At 27.5% G+C, this 26056-nt stretch overlaps 3 protein-coding genes and 1 long non-coding RNA gene across 4 annotated transcripts in view; 3 read left to right on the top strand and 1 right to left on the bottom strand.

Annotated features, from left to right (window-relative positions):
- Positions 1 to 19245, bottom strand: part of LOC125817465 (uncharacterized) — a 28390-nt gene extending 9145 nt beyond the window's left edge. The window contains exon 1 of the long non-coding RNA XR_007442299.1: positions 19125 to 19245. This is a non-coding gene — a long non-coding RNA (uncharacterized LOC125817465). The remainder of the gene's footprint in view (positions 1 to 19124) is intronic.
- Positions 1472 to 2708, top strand: LOC125817464 (transcription factor MYB14-like). The gene is made up of 3 exons (XM_049496999.1): positions 1472 to 1639; positions 1799 to 1928; positions 2213 to 2708. The coding sequence occupies exons 1-3, from the start codon at positions 1507 to 1509 to the stop codon at positions 2706 to 2708; spliced, it is 759 nt and encodes a 252-aa protein (XP_049352956.1). The 5' UTR covers positions 1472 to 1506.
- On the top strand, positions 19103 to 21333 carry LOC125817463 (transcription factor MYB14-like). The gene is made up of 3 exons (XM_049496998.1): positions 19103 to 19244; positions 19473 to 19602; positions 20865 to 21333. The coding sequence occupies exons 1-3, from the start codon at positions 19112 to 19114 to the stop codon at positions 21331 to 21333; spliced, it is 732 nt and encodes a 243-aa protein (XP_049352955.1). The 5' UTR covers positions 19103 to 19111.
- Positions 21334 to 24479: 3146 nt separating this feature from the next.
- Positions 24480 to 26056, top strand: LOC125817461 (transcription factor MYB4-like). Its single transcript, XM_049496997.1, has 3 exons — positions 24480 to 24662; positions 24963 to 25092; positions 25549 to 26056. Exons 1-3 carry the CDS (start codon positions 24530 to 24532, stop codon positions 26018 to 26020), a joined length of 735 nt encoding a protein of 244 aa, XP_049352954.1. The 5' UTR covers positions 24480 to 24529; the 3' UTR covers positions 26021 to 26056.

Below are 26056 nucleotides of genomic sequence, written 5' to 3'. Positions count from 1 at the left end.
TGGCGTGTTGTAGTGACGGTACAATTTTATAATTGATTTGTCATTTTCCCTTGTTTTTTCGTTTCTTTGGTTTGGTATTAGCATTCCGTGTAATTTCAGTTGCACCACAAGTTTTTATGATTCGTCCATTTGATACGAAATTATCAGGTACGTAGAAAGGTGCTGCTCATTCTAGCCAAAGAAAACGAAAGAAATAATAATTACTTACTCGATTCATTTTTATTTGTCACTTTTAGGACATTAAAAAAATATTAGCGATATTTTTATTTAATATTAATTATTTATTCATCAAATTACTTGTTAAAATTTAAAATTATATATTAATTAATATAAATATTATAATAAAATATTTTTATCAACAATTATTTTTTAACAAACGTACCAAAATTTTAATTAAAGAAGTAAAAATAAAAGGGAGAGTATTTATTTATAAATATCTCGGATAATGTCCACACTAATTCTTTTGTGTTTTTTTCCGTGTAATTTCACTTGCACCACAAGTTTTATATGATTGGTCCCATACTCCCATTTGGTAAGAAATGTTACTCTCTTTTCGCCGTAAAATAGTTTACATTTTATTTTTAAAAATACATGATGTTTTAGAATTTCAAAAGGAAATTGATTTTACTCATTTAAAATAATCCTTCTTTACGTATTTAAAAATCATTAATTAGTTTTTCTTTGATTAGGAGTGTTCGGAAAAAAAATATTTTCGTAAGTTTCATGTGCCGTTTGACCATAAATATTCTCAAATATATTTGAGAATTTTTTTAGAAAATAGTATTTGATCATATAACTCAAGTTCTCAAATACTAGAAAAAATAGTTTTTAAAAATATAAAAATTACCCTAAAATTATATTTTTCTTACAAAAGCACCCATCATTTATAGTTTTGGACTAAATTTCAGTCCTAATTTGTTTGTATAAAATTAATACAATTATATGTATATTTATACAATTTTTATTCGAGTGTATTCTCTAAAGCCACTTTCAGTTACAAGTAGTAATAATAGTTTTTCGTATACAAATCAATGGCATTTTCCCTTTGTTTTCTTTCCCTTTTTTCAGATTCATATTAATTGTGTTCGTTGTCATATCTTTTTATGAAACATATTTATTATAAAAAGTCGAAATCTATGACCAAATGTGTTATAAAACTTCATCCAAATATAATTTGACAAAAATATTTGAAAATTTATAATCAAACACTGGCTAAAAAATAACACTAATTTTGGAATAGAGAGACGTAAAAAAGATGATGTGCATTGAAGGTAGCATTAAAAAAATGAAAGGAAATGTTGGACGAAGGATAATGGAATTTTCTTTAAGAAAAAAATAAACGCCTTTTTTAAGAAGGCCCCATTTTTCAACGTGTTTCGTGTTCTTCTCCCTTTCTATAAATAGGACTCAATCATAAAATTGAAGAACTTAGCTATAGTTTCTTCACTTAGTAAATTTGGAAAGAAAAAAAAACTCTTTTTTTTTTTGGAGTTAATTAATTTAGAGATGGTGAGAACACCTTGCCGCGACGAAAATGGTCGTAAAAAGGGTACTTGGACACCTGAAGAAGATAGAAAATTAGCTGATTATATTACTAAATATGGATCATGGAACTGGCGACAACTTCCCAAGTATGCCGGTAAGAATTTAGTAATGTTTTCGTACGAAAAATATTAGGAAATAATCGACTGAGTTGGTTTGGTTTGGTGGAAAATTATATATGTTGTATATCATAAATGAAAACTTTTATTTCAGGTAGTATTAACAACTAATAAATTTATTGTTATTTGTGATGAAGGTCTAGAAAGGTGTGGAAAGAGTTGTAGACTTCGATGGATGAATTACTTAAAACCAAATGTTAAAAGAGGAAATTATACCAAAGAAGAAGATGAAATCATATTGAACCTCCATGCTCAACTTGGAAATAAGTACGTTTTCTTCTTCCACATCTCCAATTGTACGAGTCAATGCTAGTAGAGCTGAGGCGAATTCAGGATTTAAATTTAATGAGTTTAGCTTTTAAAAATTTCAACATTGAATTCATTGTGTTAGATCTAATAATTGTAAAGGCCTCCTCCTCATTAATTTTTTAGAAAAACACATTAACAGAAATTCAGTTACTTTAATATGATAAAAAGAAATTTTAATTGTCATTTTACCAAATATATATAGTTTCATTACTAATTCTGTGAAACTGTAATATGGTTATTAGGTGGTCGGCGATTTCTGTTCACTTGCCAGGAAGATCAGACAATGAGATAAAGAATCATTGGCACACCGCATTGAAGAAGCGTGCTAATTATGCTACAAACTCAAGTAACGACGTCTCAAGCAACAATAATAATAGAAGAAAGAGCAGTAATGTGGAAAATCAAAATGCAAGTGCTAATAATAATAATAATAATAATAATAATAATAGTATGCATGAAAATATAGTATTGGAAAGTTCAGAATGGTCACCAAAGGAGTCATCAAGTGAAGAATTATCCTCTATTGATTATCAACAAGACATTTTTCATGAAGAATTTGGTAATTTGGAGGAAATTACAAGTGGAAGTTTTTGGACAGAACCATTTGAAGTGGATAGTAAAAATGATTTTGTAGCTCCTTCAATTGATTATTGTGGACTTGTCTGTCCACCTTCTCCTTTTATACCTCATGAATTTCTTTCCTCCTTTGATCTAGATCATTATGATTATAATTGGTAAACAAAAAATAGAAGAGAAAAAAACTCCCAATGAAGTTGATTTATCTCATATCATCATCACTCTCTTACTTGGAGATGATGGATGAAATAGAATGTAATGTGATTTAATATGTTTAATATATTACATTCTGGTAAATTATTCAATTGTATTTCCCGTACACTACATCAAAAATAATCTTTAACGACAATAGTTTAATTATTTTATGAGGTTTTCTCATTTTCCCAATGAGAACAGAAGTACTGTTTTTATTTGGCTGTCTATTTGTCTTACAGCATGTTTCACCAAAATTTTGACAAGTAGCAAAAAAACAAAAAAAGAAAGTTTTTTTTTTCTTTTTCAAAAAAAGAAAGTAATCTTGAATAGTAACACAATATTTTTTTTCATAAACTTAAAAAAATAGTTTTTCTATGTAAGTATTTAATTTATGAAATCTTGACGAAACACAAATTACCTCTAATATTAACACGGATTCCGATTTCTATAATCGAATTATATATAAACATAATTTTAACTTTTATTTTGTGCCAATTCTTTCATTATTTGTGTTAGATAAAGCCATTACTTAACAGCCTTCAATCATTAATTTGTCTAAATAACAATAAATTTAACAAATTTATTTACATTGATTTAATTTTTCATGTATATCTATGCTCAATTATATATGATTGAAACACATATTAAAAAATTATTTAACTTATAGATAGGTGTCTCTCACATGTTATTTAAGGAAGAAGTTACAAGACAAGTAGTTAATAGAATTACTTGTAAGGACACACGCATAAAATTTATAAACAAAATACTCCCTATATCCCTAATTACTTGTTCAATTTTGAATTGACACACTTATTAAGAAAATAATGATTGGCATAGTGAGTTTACAATTTTACCCATATTAATTATGAAGTGGATGAATTAAAAACTTACGATTTTCAAGAAGTTCTACGTATTTCAACGTAATTAATTGGGGATATAATAGGTAAAAAAAATTGTCCTTTCTTGATTTGTCAAAATGGACAAGTAATTAAGGACAACTTAAAAAAATAAATATGAGCAAGTAATTAGGGACAAATGGGAGTATAAATATATTGATGTTACGTGAACTCTTAAAGAATCTACTGCAACCTGATTTTGCATAAAATTTAGTACAGTATATGTATACGAATAAATAATAACTCAGGTTGAGTTTAGTTATTTTATTATAATATTTTATTAACGGTTTGAATTGTTATATTAAAAATAATATGCATTAGATAATTTATAAGAAAAGTTGTCTGTTTATAAAAATAACTTTTATCTAATTTATTACAAAGGAGCTTGATAAACATCATATGTATTTATATCATTTTTATTATATTATTTTAAAATAACTATTCATGGTACTATTAATTTTTAATTCTCATATAACTTTTCTCAAAATTAGTAACCAAACAGAAAAAAGGACAATATTAAGTGTTTATCTCAAAATTATCTATACTTATCTAGATACCAAATAACCTGTTAATACAATTTACTAACTAACAACAGTGTAGGGACTAGGGCGAAGTCAATATTCGAGTTTTTTTGGCAGAATTTATTCATTTTTGCTCATACTTTATATTTGTATGTAAAAAATAGTATAAAATGTACATATAAATAGGTAACTTTTTTTTGTTTTGGTTTTCCACTTAGTGTCTATAGTTCACAATGTAGTCCCGATTAATTTTAGATTACGCAACGTAGGATCTATTCGGGAGTTGTGCCACTCAGTAAAAAAAATTCATACTTAAAACTTAAACTTGAAATATTTGATCAAGGATGAAGCAGTCACACCACTACAGTGCAACCGTCAAACGTTGTAAGCAGATACAGAGTGTCAAACGTCACACTTGTGTGACATATGCAGATTTTCATTTATGATAGCACCGGCCATTGAAGCTTCCTTCTATGAAGACAAAATGTGAACATTAAAATTGGTATTCTCATATTAAACATTGAACAGTGAAAAAACATTTTCTATTATATTGTTGTGTTTGCCATTGACTTAAATCACCCCCATACAAGTTGGCTGTTACCTAATACCTGGTATCTTCCTAGTCCAACTAATTCTCTGTGGATATTGGTGCCTTGGCGGAAATATACATTTTACAAATTAAATTAAAAATAATAATTTAATATTATTTCGTTGTTTCAATTTGTTTTTTTTTTTTGACATGGTACAGTTTTTTTTTTTAGAAAAAACTTTTAAATTTTATAGTCTTAAATTAAAGATACGTATAATGTACCAAAGTGTCTTTTAATCTTATGTTCATTAACATATGATAGGAAAAAGTTAGAATTAAAGAATTTTAAAAGTTAAAAAGTTAAAAAGTTAAAAAGTTAAAAAGCTAAAAGACGTTTTTCTTGAACCAGACTAGAAAGGAATGTAAAACAGATAAATTGAAATTAAAGGAGTAATTTATTATTTTATTTTAATTTCGTACGTAGAAAATTAAAATTTAGTAGCAATTTGATTTTTAAAAAATGTATAAGGAGCCATAAAACCAGTGGACATTTTCCTTCCAACAAATGATAGAAATTTGAAGTCATTTGCCGGAGAGATCAGATTTTTAAAATAAATACTTAATTACTATTTTCAATGATAAGCAGTGTTAGAAAAATGGAAAACTTAAATAAATCCCACTAGTTTAGAAGTTGATTACTTAGATATACTTTAGTTTACAATGTTATGAATTTTCACCTCATTTTGGTGCTTCCAGATACATGTATCTCGGAATACATGAGGTCAAAATTATGTGTGATTTGTTATAGATACACTATATTCAAGTAATTTGTATATATTTGGTATACATAATAAATCCTGCTCGTTCATCACTCTGATATGTATCTAGTAACACATATACATGTGAATCACACTAGATACATACAAATTCATATATCTATTGTGTATCTAGTGAGATTCACATGTATATGAAATACATGACTATCTTGCTCGCCTCTCTCCCCATCTCGCTCACTTCTCTCCCTATTTTAGTGTATCTGATAGCAAAAATACATATATCTAGGTGTATCTTCTTCTATATGGTAGAAATAAATCAATTTTGATTGTGTAATTATTGTCTTAAACGGAAAATATAGAAAATCATGAAAATTAAAACTTGAGGCGTATCTATAACACTGTACTTAAGAATATTTCATCCGCTATAAATATATTTTTCTTCAGGATTCAGTAAACACATAGGGGTCGTTTGGTAGAAAAATAAATAACGCAGGAATTAGTAACACAGAGATTAGTAATGCAGGGATTAAATAGTGTTGGGTTTAGTAATGCAGGGTATATTTTATATCAAGTATTTGGTTCATTGTTTCCCAACTTATCTTGTGTTTGGATTAAACTCTACAAAAAGCTTTTTTCCAATTATACCCTTGAATTATTATGAGATTTTCTATTTTATGTAATCGGGACAAGGTAGATAATTGTCGGACAATATTATTTTTATATGGCTTTCTAACTAGCTAGGAGAAGAACAATTTTCTTGTCATGTTTGCTATTTTCTCACTTGAACTATTTGAGGGTAAATAATTGTCCTCTTAATAAATTAATCACTTAAAAACGTTCATATTCAATTTAGAATAGATAGACCATCTACTTTAAAATCGAAAAGCCGGTAAACAATAGTAAAATCAAATAAATCATCTACTTTTATACATAAAAATTGCATGTTATAGTTTTAATATATATGCAATTTATAAATTGTTCAAAATACAAATAATTAGAAACCACATATAAATCAACAAATAATATATTCAATTAAGATCACAAACGTCATGTGATGATATATTCACCTTTTCAATTAGTAAATGTTAAACTACTCACATTTTAAATATTATATTGATATGTATTACATTTATTTATCAACAAACAACTCTCTCTAAATAATAAAATTTGTAAGCTAATTTATTTAAATAAATTTACTAGTACAAATATAAAATATAAAATATAAAATCAAGAAAAATAATAAAATGATTTTAGGGATATTATTGTCTTTACATATATAATCTCATGGTATTAAATCCAATGTATTACTAATACCACCAAATGAAAGGTATTAGTAATACATCCTATTAATACCATGAATTAGTTATACTTAGGCCCAAAAATTCTACCAAACATAGTACTTATTAATACCATACATAATACATGGACTATTTCTCCTAATTCTTCCTACTAAACGACCCTTATAGTAAAGAACTAAAACACAAAAATTAACAATTTTTTTAATTAATTGAATACTAGCTAGCAAAATAAAATGAAGAAGAGGAGGATATTTGTTCTCTAGTATTTTCCTCAGTGTTTTTCCACACTTATATGATTAGCACTTGACAAGTTTTTTTTTACATATATAGAAAAGTGGAGATAATATCACATGTTGTCTAAACTCTAAACCAAGAAGTTAAAACAAGTAGTAAAAAGTCATAAAGACTATTGAAAGACAATTTGCTAATTAAGGAAAATTTTAACCTAGGCCTCTTTTGACCAAAATGATAGAACATGATTGCTACCTTATTTAAGGCTAATAAATTTGTAAGTTTTTTTTTAACCAATATTAATTAGAAAAATTCTATTTTTTTTAAAGATATTAATTAAATAAAATTAAAGTCTTTCACTACATCGCTGTATAAATTGCGACGGAATTCCTTACTAAATATGCTTTTTCCAAGAAAAATATTACTCACCACATGATCATTTTACATGAATCTATCTTAGTACTTAATATAGTATTTATACGAGTCCGAAACTTAAATAAGCCACAACAAGATAAAAGTGATCAAAATAAGTCACTATTCTAGTAAGTAATCAAAATTGGCTTAGTGGAAGAAAAAATTTCGTTTTATGTAATATTTCAAATATTTTCCGTTAGTCTCATAACGTGTATATTTTAATATTTAACGAAACTATATTTTACACTTTGTAAAACGGAACTATTTCTTACACTTTGTAAAGTGGAAGAAAAAAATTCTGTAATATTTTTCACGTTCTCTTTATGAAGTTTTTACAGCGTTTGTCATACAATTATATTGATTTGACATATCATTAAAACGAAAAAAAATATTACATTATGTATTTTTATTTTTTTTGTTCTGAAAACTCCTCCAAACTCTATTTAAGGACGTTCAAACATAGTACCTTCAACATCTTTATTAGTCTTCTATTTTTCTTCATTTCAATCACAAAAAAAATGTCTTCTATATCAAGATTTATTGGGATGGCGAAATTATACATGACGAACATATCGTTTATTATAATTGTCTTTTCAAACACAATGCTAAATATTTAATTAATGTTCGATATCATAAATTTATTTCATCAATCTATAAAAGAATGGGTATAAATAGTACTGATTATAATTTGATTATAGTCGAAAAACACCTTACTTCATTTTTGTCACAAGGACAAGTAAATTTTGGAGAGTGGATTATCTATAGTGATGAATCGTTGACCGAGTTTTTGAGGGTTTCAAATGACTACATAGATAAAATCAAGTTAACACTTATGATACATAATGCAATAATTTTTTCCTTTTTATGATATGTCAAATCAATATAATTGTATGACAAACACTGCAAAAGCTTCATAAAGATATACAATTTAATGCAAAACGTGAAAAATATTCCTTTTTGTAAAACATAATTTTTTCTTCCACTTTATAAAGTATAAGAAAAACTTCCAGTTTACAAAGTGTAAGTAAAACTTACACTTTACAAAGTGTAAGAAATAGTTTCGTTATATATTAAAATATACCCGTTATGAGATTAACGGAAAACATTTGATATATTTCATAAAACAGATTTTTTTTCCCACTAAACCTATTTTAGTTACTTACTAGAATAGTGGCTTATTTTAGTCACCTTTATCTTTTTGTGGCTTATTTAGGTTCCGAACTCTATTTATACTGATAATATAGAAGATTATAATTTTTAATTAAAAATAGTAGGTTACGTCTAAGACCTGTTATGAAATTTACCTATTATTATAAACTTGTGTATTTCATTTTATAATGTAAGAATATGCGAACCGTTAATATATGGAAAAAGAAATCTCTATGCATAACCATCCAAACAAGGTTGTTACACTTTGTTTGGTTGGTTGTTACTCGTTACCCGTTATATTGTATCGTTAGTTTAATTATTATATTTGCTTTGATTGCAATTTGAATTTTATTGTATCGTATCAGTTAAATTCATAGTTAAGCAATAATAAAAAGTCCCATTTAATTTAACGTAGGGGTGTACATAACCGGGTTGATTTCGGTTTTTCAAAAATCAAACCAAACTATTTGTTAAAATTTTTAAATTTATAAACCAAACCAAACTAATAAAATTCAGATTTTTTCGGATTTTCAACCTCGGGTTGGTTCGGGTTTTTCAAATACCAAACCAAACCATTGTGTCGAATTTTTAAATTTATAAATCAAACCAAACTAATAAACCTCGGATTTTTTTCTTCAAATTTTTGGATTTTTTCGATAAAGTTCGCATACAAACATATAATTAACTTGTGCTCCAAATATTTCTTTAGTTCAACCAAAATACAATTATCTAAGGTGTTTCTTAAGAAAATAACATAAAATATGAGAAGAGTACTGATGACACTAAAATAGTCAATAAAAAATAATAATGAAATCATCATATAAAATAAATATTGCAAAGTCATAATGAAAAAATACGTGCATAGTAATTAATCAGTGATTAATTGATTTTGTGTGACATAAGTACGTATATTTTGTTATACCACCGGCCATTGAATCTTCTACGAAGATGTCACACGAACACAAAGGCAAAATGTGAACGATAGAAAAAGACGTACACTTTCCACTTTAATTGTGTTTCCCATTGACTCCAGCAATGTGACAGGATAATATTGTTGTTGTTCGAATCTTATCTGACCATTTTTGGCTCTTACCAAGTATCACCCTAGTCCAAATATTTTTTATTTATTTCTTATTTGGTGTTCGATATCTGTACTGAAACACGATATAAATTACATGTTAAACAAAGGTAATTACAAACATGCCAAAAAATTGTGTGATTACACTTAACTTCAGTTATCAGGTGAATTTCATATCCAAGTCAACTCATCCTATTTTGACCCGCTCACTTTAATTCGTTTAAAAATTAGGCTAATATATAGTCCAAATTAATCTATAGGAAATTTTATTAATAAAATATTTTTATTTGATACATTAATTATAGACATTATAAGAAAAGCTTTAGATATTTAAACAAATTTATAAGAAATAAATAAATTAAAACCTTAGTAAGAGCATTGAACGAATTAGGCCCTAATATATTTTTTTTAGCCCATTTAACTTAGTCTATTCTAACTCAAGTAACTAAATTATTTACCAACACATCTCATTTTAATTTGTTCAATTTCAGACTAACCCGGTCACTTGATGTCCTAATTCGTACCCCCTTTGTAGATTCAAGCAGGATAAAGTTAATTTTAATTTATTTTTTAAGCCTTTACCTTAGTTGTGTGTGATAAGTGTGTGGGGTTACAATTGACCCTATCATGTCCATAAGAGTGATTAACAACATATATACCGGCTAATTCGTGAATATTTAAATATATCACTTACAAAAGATATATCTAGTGGTGGTGGAAATAGAATCATATGTGAAATTCATGACTTGATTCTAATGCAACACATCTTTCAATATTTTCTTAAAGTTTCTTTTAAGTACACATAGCTTTTGCAATTTTATAACACTAATATTTTCCCTCCTATCCCCTTTCTTTATATGATCTTCTACTTTTAAATGAAAGTGGACATTATTTAAACATAATATAGTATATCTTTAAGGAGGCATTTGGTATCTTTCATTATTTTTTTGTTACTAATCTTCCAAATCAAAGGGAACAAACCAAGAAAGTTAATTCTTGATCCTTCTTAAGTCTAAGGATTTTCAAAGAATTTTAAAGAATGAGTTATTTTAGTCCTCAAGTAGGGTAGTTATAACAGTTGTAGGAGTCATTAAATTAACTCGTAAAAAATCATTGTTATTTCCAAAAAAATAAAACATCATTTGAAAAGTCAAATAATATACGAAAAAAAATCTTAAAATAGTCCTTTTAAAACTTAAAGTTTAGGCTTATAACATTTGTGATATAGTGAAGAAAGATCAAGAAGATCTTCTATGAACTGGTCTGTATTAGATTTGCTCAACATATTGTTGTATTTCTCACTTTCATATGTGCTAATTTATAGTTATGTTTATAATAGATCACATTTTAAATGATCAAATTAAATTCATATATGCGGCGAATTTAATTAGACTAGTTAATTATTTAACATAGTTATAGTTTGGAGAAATTACTTTTCGCCACTAACATATAACCATATTTATGTGGGCCACGTTTGTATAATTTGGCTCATAATTGTATAAATCTAGAATTTATATAATTCGGTTTCTAATTGTATAAATCTAGAATTTGTGTATCTACTCTAGCTTGTATATAATTGGTTTTTGTAAGCGGTTTAAAATGAGAAAAATAAATAAAATAATGTAATACCATATTAAAAAAATTATATAAATTATAAAACACAATTCAGGTATATTATTATATCTTTTCTAAAAAATGAAATAAAAATATATTATAATTCTTTCAATGAGTTTTCTTTTTTATGAAATGTATCCAAAATAATTTCATTAATAATACTAAATATTTATATTTATATAAAACACCAAATAATTACTAAACAAAGAAGGTTAAAGAAAAAATACATAAAAAATGAGGTTGTGGAGGCTTCAACATGCAACCTGATCTATGAAATTTCAGCACAAAACCAGCTAAGCTACACACACCATTTGTTGAAGGAGCGTCACTTATAATATATATTCTCTATGTTTGCTTCTGCTTCGTAATTGTATATACTCATTCAGTAAATTTTTCCGACGAAGCAATGTCACGTGACACTCCTTCTCCCTTCCTAAATCTGCCCCTGCTGAGTGTTGATACATTTGATTTGTATAAGTTCTGAAAAAATCCTAAATGTATAAATACAATTTTTGTATATATTTACCGTGCTTGTATATTGGCAAGCGAATACAAATGGAAATACCCATAGCAAACAAAACTATAGCTATGAAGCGTAAATGCGTAATTAGGCAAACTCTAGCTAAGAAGACTTATTAAATTTAATATCTTTGCTATTTATGTAATTTCCTCTTAAGATATTGCATATGACTTACATTTTCTTTCGTTTGAGAATCATATTATCTGTGATCTATTAATGTGAATCAAGTTAATTATCCATAGAAGTATATATAATTAATCAAGCAAATATGAACACTGAAAAGAGTGATACATTAAATTGTCCATTTAAATTATCTTGCCAATGGTCGTGTGATACATTAAATTGTCCATTCCATCATATTAATTACCAAATGCCAATAGTCGTGTGATACATTAAATTGTCCATTCGATTATATTGCCAAATGCCAATACTCGTGTGATACATTGAGAAATGTTAGATATACATTAAATGATATACATTATATGTTATACATACATGAGTGTTTGTATACATTATGTGATATACATAATGTATAAGGCTATGCTTGAGAAGGATAAAAGTCTTAGTCTCATGATATAGAATACTCCTATTAACAAGAAAAAAAGTTAATATATATAAAATAAAAAAAAATAAAAAAGGAATCTCATGTTTAGTAGACTTTTTATGTAGTGCCACATGTTAGTACATAATTTACTAACAAAATAGATAAATGAAAGCCTCATAAAATAAAGATAGAAATCAGCCCACGTAGCAATAATATAACATGGCCTTAAGTCCTTGAATGTTTTCAAGTTATAAAGTTATAAAGAAATAAACATCGAATCTAACTCAATTTTCAAAATGAACAAGGATTATCCAATATTTTTTATTTTATTTTATTTTTTTGGGTGGGTGATGGTGCATTTGTGATGATGGAGAGTTTGATACCTATTTGTTTTTTTTTTCCTACTGGCATGTTGGGAATAATGAATTTATAGCATGTATAGACAAGAATGTAGTAGTTAAATATTGAATTGATTAATTCTTTATAATTACAATGATGAGTTTTGATTGATAACCATTTATTTAATAGTTTTCTCTGGCATAGATTCTTAATTTGAATATTGTTTAAGTGTATCTTTCATCTTTTTAAAATAAATAAATAAATTGTTATGTTGAGTTTTGAGTGATAACCATTTAATAATTCCCTATAATAGAGAAAATTAGCAAATTAGTCAAAATCTCTAACATAATTAATTAAAACATCTACATTTTAAAATAATTATTAAAAATGTCATTATGTCATTATTTTAGTAAATATAATGTATCATAGTTTAATGTATCTTAATAATATCCTTAATTTTTACCTTTGACACAAGAATTTGAATAGATGATTTTACGACCAATTCATTCAACATTTCCTTTTTTAGAGGACAATTTTTCACATCTAAATTATGTATTAGATATACTAATACCCTATCCCGTTCATCTGGAAATCTTGGTTCAAACTCTTCGCTATTGAATAAAAGATGCTTCTTTTTTACATTTATTATGATTCTTTCTCCATGAATATTGTAATTTGAATAGTCTTATTACTTCAAAGAAGCCCGGTTACTCCTTTTCAAAAAAAAACTTTTTGAGTGTGCTTTTGACCGATAGTGATTTCAATGATATTAATATGTAAAAATTGAGTTTGCGGTTATTTTATGAATTTTCTTTTGAAATTTTTGGCAAATTAAAAGAAGAGTTATTTTTTTAAAATTATACATTAAATATGTTATTATTGAATTCATTACTTTATTTTTTATTTCCAAGGTAGAGGTAAAATTTGTGTATACTCTACCTACCATTCTCAGATTCACTTTTTGAAATTACATTAGATATGTTATTATTGAATCCATTGCTTCAGTCTTTACCTCTGAGATAGAACTAACATTTGTATACGCGTTATGTATCCTTTTCAGATTTTTTTTCTTTTTGAAATTATATATATTGAATATGTTATATAGGTTTTAAAAATGTTACTTGAATCTAGGAGTGTCAATCCATTTTAATATCTCTAATTTTAATTTAACCCGTTTATTTGACACCTTTAGTTCTTGAGGTGAGTCGGTAGTGATTAGTGTCTAGTGTCTTAATGGTGCGCATTTGTTACGGGTCCGCCATGTTCATATTCCATGGATTGATTGGTCCTCAAACATTAATATTTATTATGTGTCTGCCCCAATTGATGTTACTGACATGAACATATTTTTAAGGATCCGGTTCCTCATTATTTCTCTATTCTTTATTTTCTTCATATTTTTATTTTGGATATGAGACACATGATATTGGTAAAAATTAATGATCGCATATAATTATTAGTTAATTAAAATAAAATTATAATTATAATTTAGATAATTAATATTTTATATAAAAAAATAACAATACTAATCATTGCAATATATTATTTTGTCCATAATTATATTATAAAACCTTTTTTTTCCAACGAGTATTTATCTTTTGTTTTGTTTTTTTTTTTTAATTGAGTTAGTTATAGATTGCAAATTTGAACTTTCTCCTTAAAATTAATTATCACCTATCATTAATAGCAAAAAAAAAAATAAAAAAATTATGTGTTAAATTTTTAATTAAAAAATTTATTAATTATGAATAAAAATATATTATTTTATATTTTATTCATTTTAACCCCATTCAATATTAGAAGAAATCAAGTAAATATTATTTTGCCTTCTTATATTCTCTCCGCTAACAGTTACATTATTTTATTCTTTTTAGCTCATTTTGTACTCTTCTTCTTCTTCTTCTTCTTCAAGTTTTTAATAAGTTAGAGTATTACTCTATCAAAAATATGAATTAATAGTCGAAAAGATTTGAACATAGTGAATTGCAAATACTTTTCTTATTTCTTCTAAACTTTTCTAGCATTACAACAAGCATATTAAAGTGAGGACAGGATTATCAATTTCTTCAGTCGGATTATATGGTTCTAACTCTTACCTTTATTTAAAATTTATCAACATATTACTTATAGAATTATGTTAACAATTCGTATAATATTTTCCTCAGTGAAGGATGTCTTTCAACGTTAACTTGATAAATTTTTACCTAAAACTAATGACGGAAGGAAAAAATTTGAAGAGATCATTTATTAAATAAGTAACAATTTTCATCTAAAAAATATAAGAAAAATAAATTTTAAGTTAATATATAAAAAGTTTGTTTAGATTTTAGGTCTCTAATTAAAATTTTAATATAGACCTTTAATTATGTTAACCCGTCCCTAAATTATGAATATATATATATATATATTAAGAATCATAGTAACTAATAATTTAAAATATATATTTAAAAACATTAGTTAAAAGAACTCTTGACTCATGAAATAGTAATTATATCACGTAAAATAAAATATTAATATTATAATTTAGACATAATAAATATTATAATCTAGACAAATATTACGAAGATAAAGATAATAAGGAGGGTGAGGGTGGGGCTGGGGCCAAGGTTAGGAGTTGCGGCAGGAGCAGGGAAGAGATGGGAGGTGAGTATTTATTTGATTATTGAGGATGTGAGGCAAACAATCAATATGCTAGACCACTTAGAGAATATTTTTCATTCTTTTTGAAAAGTCATTTTCTTAAGTTCAAAGTTTTTAGAGAATATTTTTCATTCTTCTCATTTAAGTATAAAATGATTTTACCAACATGATCTTGAGTTATGGTATAGTAGTAAAACTATTTCACCTCTAATTAGAGGGTTTGAATTTTGGATATGAAGGAAATATCTGTTAGGAGTGTCACTCCCGAATGAACCTTGCAATGCGCAATTCAAATTTAATCGGGCCTTCAATGTGGGCTTCAAATACTGATGGTGAAACTAAAAAACCTTCCAACCTCATTTTTTTTTAAAAGTAGGGCAAACATAATTAAACTCACCTCACCCAATTGTTAAGTTCTCGTGGATTATTGAGTCATTCATTTATTAGTTCAATTCATTAGAAATTAAGTTGATTATGTAGTTTAAATTGACTTTTGAGAAATCTTAACAAAATATTTTTAAAAAGACATTATGTTTATTTGATACGTTATATAGCCATAATAAAGAATTTTATTTTTATTAAATACAAGAAATTATAAAAGAGCAAATAAAACAATTGTCCTCTTAAAACTTAGTAAGAATTGTATTGATTGGGATATGCCCCATATCATTTCAATCCAAAATCCAAATACATTTGAATGAATCAATAGTTCGCTCATTTATTAATTCAATCAAATTTAATTATTCATCAACATGGATTGTGATGTATCGATAGAATTATTTCATCCTTAATCAAAGATCTCGATTTTGAGCTTTAGATATAGAAAAAATCATGTTAAAAGTGTCATCACTAAATGAGCCCGAATTTAATCAAGGCTTTTATGTGGCTCCTAACACCCATCATGTGAGTTTTACGAATTGTCAGTGTCTCGGTTCCGACAACATGGTCCACTGATACATTAATATCCTCTTTGTTGGTCATGTTGGCAATAATTTTATTTTTTTTCTAAAAAAAGCCTTCGATGGGTGTTATAAGAAAAAGGAAGCTTTCGTAAATAACTATTATAATAAATTTAATTATGCTTCATAGCTATAGTTTGTATATTTACGGGTTGTAGCTATAATTAAACTGTCTCGTTTGTATAGTTCGCGTATTTGTAAAATTCGCAGGTTTGTAGAATTCGCGAGTACATTTATATAATTCAGTTATTTTTGTATAAACTCGAAATAAGAATGTATACAATTACAAACATCAGAAGTGTAAACAACTATACAAATTATATTATACAAATTCTGAATTATACAAATTCTGAATTATACAAATGTGTGAATTATACAAAACTAAAAAGTTGAGCCACGTAATTATAGCTAAAAGTAGATCGTGAATTGTAATTAAGGCAAACTATAACTATATTAACTAATTGACTAGTATATATTTGCTTTTACGCATAATTTTCCCATATAAAATTTCCTTTAGATTTATAAAGTTATATAAATATCATTTCTTTGACATATTCAATATCATAAATTTCAAAAAGACTATAATCATATAAATATTCTAATACATTTTAACTTTATTTTTTAAAAAAAGAAGTATTTTATTTAAAAAATAAATTGTCTCAATTTATATAAGTTAAAATTTCCTTTTTAGTCCGTCTAAAAAGAATGATATATTTGTTTTAAAATACCCACTTTATCTTTATTTTAGACCATAAATTTATAATATTTAAACTTTATGTCAAGTCAAATTAAGTCATATAAATTAAATGGAAGAATAATAAATTATAAGGTGAGAACTTTTTTTGGTCATATTGCATTGTAAAATTTGAAAACAATAATTTTTGTTTTCAAAGTGAAAAAATGATATTTGAAATTTTAAAAAAATAAAAAAAATCTCATGCTGGGACGCCTATACATGTTAATTCTATCCCTAGTTACATTTTGTATTTGGTATATCACAAAACTGCTATGTACAGTTTGTAGGTCCTTGATGCAGTCCCGTGCTTGTTTTCTCAGTAGACTTGTTTACAGTGTTTTTGAATTGGTATAACTAGGTCTGATTGTTTAGTGACCTTTTATTAACATGATTTTTTAACAGGAATAAATACAAAAAAAGACGGCTAGGCCTTATCTTATCCGTCTAATAGATTGCTTGTCTAAAGTAACTTAGAGTATTTTTTTTCTTGTCATATTCTTCAATTCTTTCTAACAACATTTGATGATTCATCACTTCTTTTTAGATTTATTGAATCTTGTTAAATCTATTGACACTGTCATATGATTTTGCTTTGTCAGTCACATCGTTAGTTGTCTTAGAACAAACTCTTCAGTCACTTTACCATCCCAACTGTGTTGCCTACCATGTGTCTTAGCTTCTTTTTTACTTTTGTTACTTTCACTAATTTAATGCATAGGTGAGATATCTCCATCCCTAATTACTTTATCAAAACATACGTCTATTATATTATCTTCCTCATCCCAATTATTTACGGAACCGTTGATTGATCGATCAATTGTTTACAGTACCGTTGATTGATATATTTTAATGCCCATCCATCCATATAGTGTTTCCCATTGCGCCAATTCTGGTATGAAGTCTATCTTGAATAAGTGATATTTTAAAACATAACATGTTATTATAAGTTATTTTGAAGTTTTGATAATTTAATAAACTATGAGATTTAATAGGGGACTTGATTCCACGAGAGATGATATTGTAAGTTACATGAAAAGAATAGCTACAAAAAACCGCAACCACTGCCACTGCTGCAATGGTATTGCTCCAAGGTTTTTGTCCATCTTATAATAGTCTCTTCACAAATGACATAACCTAGGTTTTTACATTCTAGAAGAATCACACAGCAAAAGTCATTCTCCGAAGAAATATTTCTCCTAGACAACGAGGGACTTGATAAAGTTATCATTCGTTCTTAGTTGTTATTTGAGATTATATTTATGTGCTTATTCATTGTAAGGTCTATTTCTAAGTTTTAAATGAATTAGTCGAATCTTTCTTCATTATTCTGAGCTGTAGCTAGAGTTAGATATGTCATGTTCTTGCATTCTATAGTGATGGGAAAGAAATTAAGAGTTTAATTCCTAGGTTACAAGAATTCGTAATCTGAATCTTAGCTCTTTGAACTTAATGGAGAAGTTGAAATTCTGTGAAACAGGTTGTGGTTTTCTCCTTCCACATAAACTCTTGTGTTCTTTATTTTTAAGTTTTTACTTTCCACACTGTTTTATTGTGTCAAGACACATGATCCATTAACTAATAGTAAACACATATATTTCATCATAACACTTATAAAATATTTATTTTTTTACTTATCTGGGGTCAATGATTCCTCGGATATTATCAAACTAAAAATATTATATAATATGAATCGCAGGGATAACACAACCACAATGATTTGTTTTATGAACAGTTATAATATTTCCAGCCCAAATGAGGTAGTGCCTAATGTCACCGAGAGCGAGTTGGTAGGAGGGCCTGAGATATCGTCTAACGTTTGGTGAACAGTCAATTGAATATATTGTCTTTTTCTTTCCTTATGGTGTGGACGTGTGTAATTAGTCTCACCACAAATTTTTATATGATAAGAAACGCTAGGGTACTGCGCATTGTGCGAAGAATAATCGAATTTTATTTATAACAAAATCTCATGTGTTTGACGTTTTGCTCCCTCTCTATAAATAGGCTCAATTTATGAATTTTGTGTTAAATTCAGATGAAAAGAGCTAGCTATAATTGTTTTGTTAATTACATATATATATATAAAAAAAAATTCTCCTTTTTAAAAAGATAATTTTAATCAAGAGATGGTGAGAACACCTTGCTACGACGAAAATGGAAGGAAGAAAGGGACTTGGACACTTGAAGAAGATAAGAAATTAGCAGCTTATATTACTAAATATGGCTCATGGAACTGGCGACAACTTCCCAAGTATGCTGGTGAGAATATATATATATATATATATATATATACGGAGTTAGTATTTGATGTTTATGAATTTAGAATTAAATCGTAGTTTGTTAAAGTTATTATGATCAAGAAAATCGAACACTATCTTTTGTTTTAAAAAAATACGAGTTGAATATCTTGATTCCATCTCTAAGTTTCATTATAATTATCATTATCGTTTTAGAATTAAAATTGAATGATTATTGTTGCTTGTGAAGGTCTAGCAAGGTGTGGAAAAAGTTGCAGACTTCGATGGATAAATCACTTAAGGCCAAATGTTAAAAGAGGAAACTATACCAAAGAAGAAGATGAAATCATCTTGAACCTCCATGCTCAACTTGGAAATAAGTACGTATATTTCTTCCACATTCCCAATTTTTACGAGCTAACATTTACCTAGTCGAGCAGAGAAGACAAGTTCAGAATTTAAAATTTTCAGTATTGTGTCACAGATAGGTGTACTTAGGTCGGTTTGATATTTATTTCATTTACCAAACTAAATTAACTATGTTGGTTTTTTAAATTTACAAGTTAAACCAACAAGGAGTGGATTTTTCGATCTAACCTCCTTTCTTTTCTTTTTTTTTTGCAAATTTGCAACATGGTGCCTAGGGTTAAGCTTTTATTAATAAGTATAAAAATAAAAGGACCTCAAAGAGATAATTGCAAGCAAAAGAGAGTTAGGTCTTACTCTAATAATTCTATTAAAGCAACAAACCCTACAAATTAACAAGCATTTTCGATTTGTTTTGGTTTTCATATGGGTTTTTTCTCTCGATAAAGCCTCTGCAACATAAAACACGTAACTAATGCTTCTAAATATATCTTTATTTGTCCTAGTAAAATATACAAGAATTACATGGCACTTACGGAAAAGAAAAAAAAATTGAAGCCATGTTATTATGGTCAAAGGAAAATTCGGTATGATACATTAGATCCGACTTGGTTATTAATAGAGTGAACAATAAAGATAATGAAAACTCAGAATAGAAGTATTGTTAGTAAGAGATAATGAAAATGAACAAGATGTGTTTTAATCTAATTTCTCTTAATTTTTAACTATGTAGCATAAAAAGTATTCATGGGGAGATCCCTTTTGTTAGTATATATTTAAACTCCATGTCAATTGCAAAATTTGGTATCAAGCTACATAGTTATGAGAATATGTCTATAACTTTCTATCTTGTTTCGAGAGGTTATGCATCATATTCCTCTTGCTCTTATATAAGGTAGGGGACATGTCTAACCTCTCATTCTAAAAACGACTTTTGATTTTTTAAAAATGAATATGATTTGATATGAACTTTATTAGTACTTGATTTATGAGCTATAATTCTATAAAGACATTTTGTACCATGAAAAAATATAAGTTCAAATTCAAAAGTAATATGTAAAAAAACATGAATTAAGAAAGTTTGACAAAAACTTACAAATTACATTATATTAAATTTATAAAATTTGTAAAAATATATTGTAAGTAATTAGTTTGTTTCGTTTTGTACTTGATTTATTAAATTTCTTTAATGTGACAAAAATAAATTCATAGCACTATTACTTTTGTACTTAGCTAGTGAAAAGTTTAGTAATCACAAATGAAATTATGATTGCAGGTGGTCAACGATTGCTGCTCACTTGCCAGAAAGATCAGACAATGAAATAAAGAATCATTGGCACACAACACTTAAAAAGCGCGCTACTAATTATAATAATAAGAATAATATTGAAAGCGATACTGGAAGAAAGATCACTAGTGTGGAAAATCAAAATGCAAGTGCTAATAATAATAATAATATGCATGAAAATATAGTATTGGAAAGTTCAGAATGGTCACCAAAGGAGTCATCAAGTGAAGCATTATCCTCTATTGATTATCAACAAGACATTTTTCAAGAAGAATTAGCTAATTTGGAGGAAATTACAAGTGGAAGTTTTTGGACAGAACCATTTGAAGTGGATAGTCAAAATGATTTTGTAGCTCCTTCAATTGATTATTGTGGACTTGTCTGTCCACCTTCTCCTTTTATACCTCATGAATTTCCTTCCTCCTTTGATCTAGATCATTATAATTATAATTGGTAAAAGCTAAGGAAAAAAACATCAATAGATTTATCTTATATGATCATCACATTTTTGTTTGAATGTTTTGGAGATGTATTGATAAATTCTCATTTAGTTCTTGTATTATCTGACAAAATATATTTAAACTTTAATCTATATCGAAACATAATCTTTGATCCTTTGTTGGTAAATTTTACAAATTTATCAGAATTATTAATTGTTCCACGATTTAGTTGTGTTAAAATTATATTGTTATTTCATATCGAAAAGTAATATCGTTTCAAAAAGTAATTAAAATATACTCAATATTTAGTGCATATAAAGATAGACGAATGCATATTTTTAATTAATTACAGTAAAAAGTTTTATATGTTGAGTCATATATATACAACAAAAATCAAAATAAGTATTTACAAAATACCTAAGGGACAAAAGGGATATGATCAGTTATCACCCCTAAAGTCAAATATGTAACATTCTGATTTCTGTCTTATATAAATTATTCATTTACCGACTATCTGAGTTGTGGTGTAGTGGGACTGTTTCATCATTAATTAATTAAAGGTCTCAAATTTAAGTCTTGAGTATGAAAAAAATCATGTTAGGAGTATCATTCCCGAATGGGCTTTATAGTGCGTGACTCAAATTTAGTCGAAACTTTAATGTGGGCTCCAAACACTAAATATAAAACAAAAAAATAATAATAATTCATTCTTGTTACCTGACACCTCACATGATTCCATGCAATATAGTACAAACAAAATGAACTTTCATGTTATTTCATATTCCTAATGAGGACAACATCTGTTTATCTCATTGTCTCCTTCTCTTATCATTCCTCAAGTGAATTTTGTGGCCAATGTAAAGTGTCGGATATTGATATTGTTGGACACATTTGTGTTAACTAATTATATAGATTTCTAGATTTTTTTTATTTTTTTTTAGACTAGATCCCTAAGAGTAAATTAAAAAAAAAAAATGGGAAAAAGGATAAATATACCACTGAACTATCGTAAATGGTATGTAGATACCCTACATCATACTTTTTGAACATTGGTGCCCATGCCATCCAAAAACTAGAGCATAAATGCCCTTCACTCTAACGACAGGCGAAATAGGGACACGTCGCGCAATCTTATCCGTCGATTGATATTTAATAAATATCAGGTCGGTAGATAAGATTACGACATGTGTGCGCCCGTTAGTATAAAGGGTATATATGCTCTAGTTTTTGGACGGCAGGGACATCAATGTCCCAAAAGCATGACGGAGGGCATCTGCATACCATTTACAATAGTTCGGGAGTATATTTGTCCTTTTTCCAAAAAAAAAAAACATAGTAAAATACGTATGAAGTCTAACCACATCGAAAGAGACCAAGGAATTTTGAGTACTTTCGACTTCAACGTGCCTTAGACCCTTGGCTTCAGCTATGATGCTCGAGTTTGGCTTAAGAGATTTTACGAAAGTGTGAGTGTATTATATTAAGGATGTGTTTGATATGGAGAAAAATATTTTCAAAAAATTGTTACTTCTGTTTTGACGTTCAAATAATAATAGATATATGAATTAAATAGTGGGTTTGTGATTCAACAAATCAATCAGCTAATGTCTATGCTTTTAAATATTGAATTTACTTATTTTAACACTAAATAGAACTTGAACAGAACCTAAGTTTTTCTATAGAGAATTTCAGGCCCAAGCTCTCTGTGGTTCAAGCCCAATACAAATCATTTCATCAAACTTAATGTGGATGGCTGCTTCAAAGGCGACAGTCCAATTTGGTGAAGCCACGTATACTTGAGGGGTGTTGACCAACGTACCTTTATTGAAAAATTACACTATTAAAAATATGTTTTTATGTGTATGTATCACATATTGACACAATGACATTCCTCGATCTCTATGTGATTTTAGACCCTCAGTCGAAATTCTAGTTCTGCCAGACCAAATAATGGTAAAGAAAGAAATAAAAATTCCTTGTAGAGGAAATCTTTTTCGAGCTTGGTTTTATTGCGTGCTCAATATGTACCTTTACATATGTTTATAGGAATTCATTTGGTATTACAAGTATGAAGTATTAATTTGTTCTTTTGTTATTAATTTTTAGCAAATATTATATCTCAAGTAATTACTATTCCGGATAAAATAAATTTTACCTAAATAGTAGAAAATAATCTTTTTTTTTTTATTTAGATAAGTTATTGACAAGGATAATTAACAGAGAATTAAGCATTTAATCCTTTCAAAAACTCGAGCTGGGAAGAGAGGACATGAGGGTATCATATCTAATGACTCTCTCTTCTTTTGTTTTTGATTTTTCAATCTTACCATTTAGTAGAGATTTTAATCATAATAATAGAGAATAAAGTCACAAATAATAATAATAATAATAATAATAAAAAAAAAATAAAAAAAAAAATCCAACCTTTGAAACTCAGAAATAACTTGAGCAAAAAGTGTTCATATAACACACTTTTCTTTCTTGATCTTGATCTGTTGCAAAAATGATGATACACATTTTTTTAAAAATAATTAATTTTATAATTTTCATTTTACATTCATAAGAAAATTGATATGATCATGCAAATGTTATAGCATGTGTAATCTTAAAAGTTTCAAAAAATTTATCATCATACAAATGCTACCTATGATATATTTAAAAATCTTTATTTCTTTCTTAAATCTAAATAACCTCAAGCGCTACGTTACATAAATTAAAAAGGAGGAATGCTTATAAATGGCTAAAACAGTCTAATGTTTTATGATTTTATTTTTCTTCTCTTTATTTTTTTCAACATAGGTGTGGTTTCGTTTCTTGTAGACTTTCACTACAAGTGTAATGAATATTGGTCCAAGTCCAATCTTATAAGAAAAACGAGTTGAAATGTGCTGCTCATTTTAGCCTGCCAAAATTAAATAAATAAAAAAAAACAGACGTTGACTTGGAATTTTCTCTTTGAAAAATATCTCAGGACAATTTTACTACGTGCTACACGTTCTTGTTGTTGCACTATAAATAGGTCTCAATTTTTATAATTTGAAGATTCAAGTAATTAATTCGGAAGAGTAATATTAAAAAAAAATTATTCAAAGCAATCTAGGAGTGAGCTAGGGTTAGGCTTGACTCCTACCTCGTACATTAATACCCAAAAAAAAAGAAAAAGAGTTACAACTCTTTATCGTGTGATATTTCTTGGAGAGAATTAATCGAGAGATGGTGAGAACACCTGGCTACGATGAAAATGGAAGGAAGAAGGGTACTTGGACTCCTGAAGAAGACAAGAAGTTAGAAGCATATATTACTAAATATGGCTGTTGGAACTGGCGCCAACTTCCCAAGTATGCAGGTGAGAATTTCTGTTACGAGGTTTTGAGTTGAATGCTTAAATTCTTTTGAGTCGGGTAATTTCAAAAGGGTTTTGAAAAAGTCTTGAGTCACCCCATGGAGTTACTTTTGCATTGGTTTCTAGTTAATATTCTTTAATAAAGTAATATTTAATCCATCCGTTCTATTTTATGTATTTTAATTTGATTGTATATGAAAATTAAGAAAGTAAAAAAAATTTCAAATTTTGTGATCTTAAATTATAAATTGATCGAAAAGTTCCAATTAAATAATTGACGGAATATTGGTGTTGGTGAATTAGGACTAGCAAGGTGTGGAAAGAGCTGCAGACTTCGATGGATGAATCACTTGAGGCCAAATGTTAAAAGAGGAAACTACACCAAAGAAGAAGATGAACTAATCTTGAACCTCCATGCTAAACTTGGAAATAGGTACGTACTCTTCTTTGTTCAATTTTACGAGCTAACATGACACAAGGTGAATTCAGAATTTAGTCTTAATGAGTTCAACTTTTAAAATTTTCCAACATTGAATTCATTATGTTAGATCTAATATTTATTATATTACGATTTAATAGATTTTTACATACATATCTATATACACGAAGCAAAAAATTATGAGTTCATATGAACTCAAAGAAAAAAGGTTACATCCGCCTTATACACTAGAGAGAGTTAAATCAGACTTCCTCCACAAATTCTTTATATAAGATAATTTAGTCATTTTTCTATCACAATGGACAGAATTCAAAAAAAAGAAAGAAATAAATTACGTGACCAAAAATAGTTTTGTACTATGATCTACTTTTTTACTCTAGTAGTACATATAGCGTGGAATATTTTGGAACCACACGTGAAATTAACCTCCTTAAACTTGTATGGTTGCAGATGGTCGGCTATAGCTATTCACTTGCCAGGAAGATCAGACAACGAGATAAAGAATCATTGGCACACAGCACTGAAGAAGCGCACTGATAGCTCAAGTGAAGGAAGCAAGAAATGCAATAATAAGAATAGTGGAAGTAATATCAAAAGAAAGAGTAGTGTGGAAAATCAAAATGCAAGTGCTAATAATAATACGCATGAAAATATAGTATTGGAAAGTTCAGATTGGTCACCAAAGGAGTCATCAAGTGAAGAACTTTCCTCTTATCAACATGATCAACACAAATTAGCTTTGGAGGAAATTTCTAGTGGAAGCTTTTGGACAGAACCATTTGAAGTGGATAGTTTCATCAATAGTAAAATTGATTTTGTAGCTCCTTCAATTGATTATTATGGACTTATGTGTCCACCTTCACCTTATATAGGTCATGAATTTATTTCCTCCTTTGACTTTGATCATTATAATTATTGGTAAGTCCATGTGTAACATTTGGTAATGTTCCATATTTAC

The sequence above is a fragment of the Solanum verrucosum genome, unplaced genomic scaffold, assembly GCF_900185275.1.
Source record: "Solanum verrucosum unplaced genomic scaffold, falcon-dt-bn FXZP01000280.1, whole genome shotgun sequence".
In the NCBI taxonomy this organism is placed as follows: Eukaryota; Viridiplantae; Streptophyta; class Magnoliopsida; order Solanales; family Solanaceae; genus Solanum; species Solanum verrucosum.
Note: the sequence above shows the minus strand (reverse complement) of the source record. Positions and strands in the feature narration are given on the sequence as shown.

Excerpts from the sequence above, each read along its gene's own strand:
- LOC125817464 (XM_049496999.1), top strand. The coding sequence starts at position 1,507 with ATGGTGAGAACACCTTGCCGCGACGAAAATGGTCGTAAAAAGGGTACT. Across the intron at positions 1,640-1,798 it reads ACAACTTCCCAAGTATGCCG|GTCTAGAAAGGTGTGGAAAG; the intron begins GTAAGAATTTAG and ends TTTGTGATGAAG. Across the intron at positions 1,929-2,212 it reads CATGCTCAACTTGGAAATAA|GTGGTCGGCGATTTCTGTTC; the intron begins GTACGTTTTCTT and ends TATGGTTATTAG.
- LOC125817463 (XM_049496998.1), top strand. The coding sequence starts at position 19,112 with ATGGTGAGAACACCTTGCTACGACGAAAATGGAAGGAAGAAAGGGACT. Across the intron at positions 19,245-19,472 it reads ACAACTTCCCAAGTATGCTG|GTCTAGCAAGGTGTGGAAAA; the intron begins GTGAGAATATAT and ends TTGCTTGTGAAG. Across the intron at positions 19,603-20,864 it reads CATGCTCAACTTGGAAATAA|GTGGTCAACGATTGCTGCTC; the intron begins GTACGTATATTT and ends TTATGATTGCAG.
- LOC125817461 (XM_049496997.1), top strand. The coding sequence starts at position 24,530 with ATGGTGAGAACACCTGGCTACGATGAAAATGGAAGGAAGAAGGGTACT. Across the intron at positions 24,663-24,962 it reads CCAACTTCCCAAGTATGCAG|GACTAGCAAGGTGTGGAAAG; the intron begins GTGAGAATTTCT and ends TTGGTGAATTAG. Across the intron at positions 25,093-25,548 it reads CATGCTAAACTTGGAAATAG|ATGGTCGGCTATAGCTATTC; the intron begins GTACGTACTCTT and ends GTATGGTTGCAG.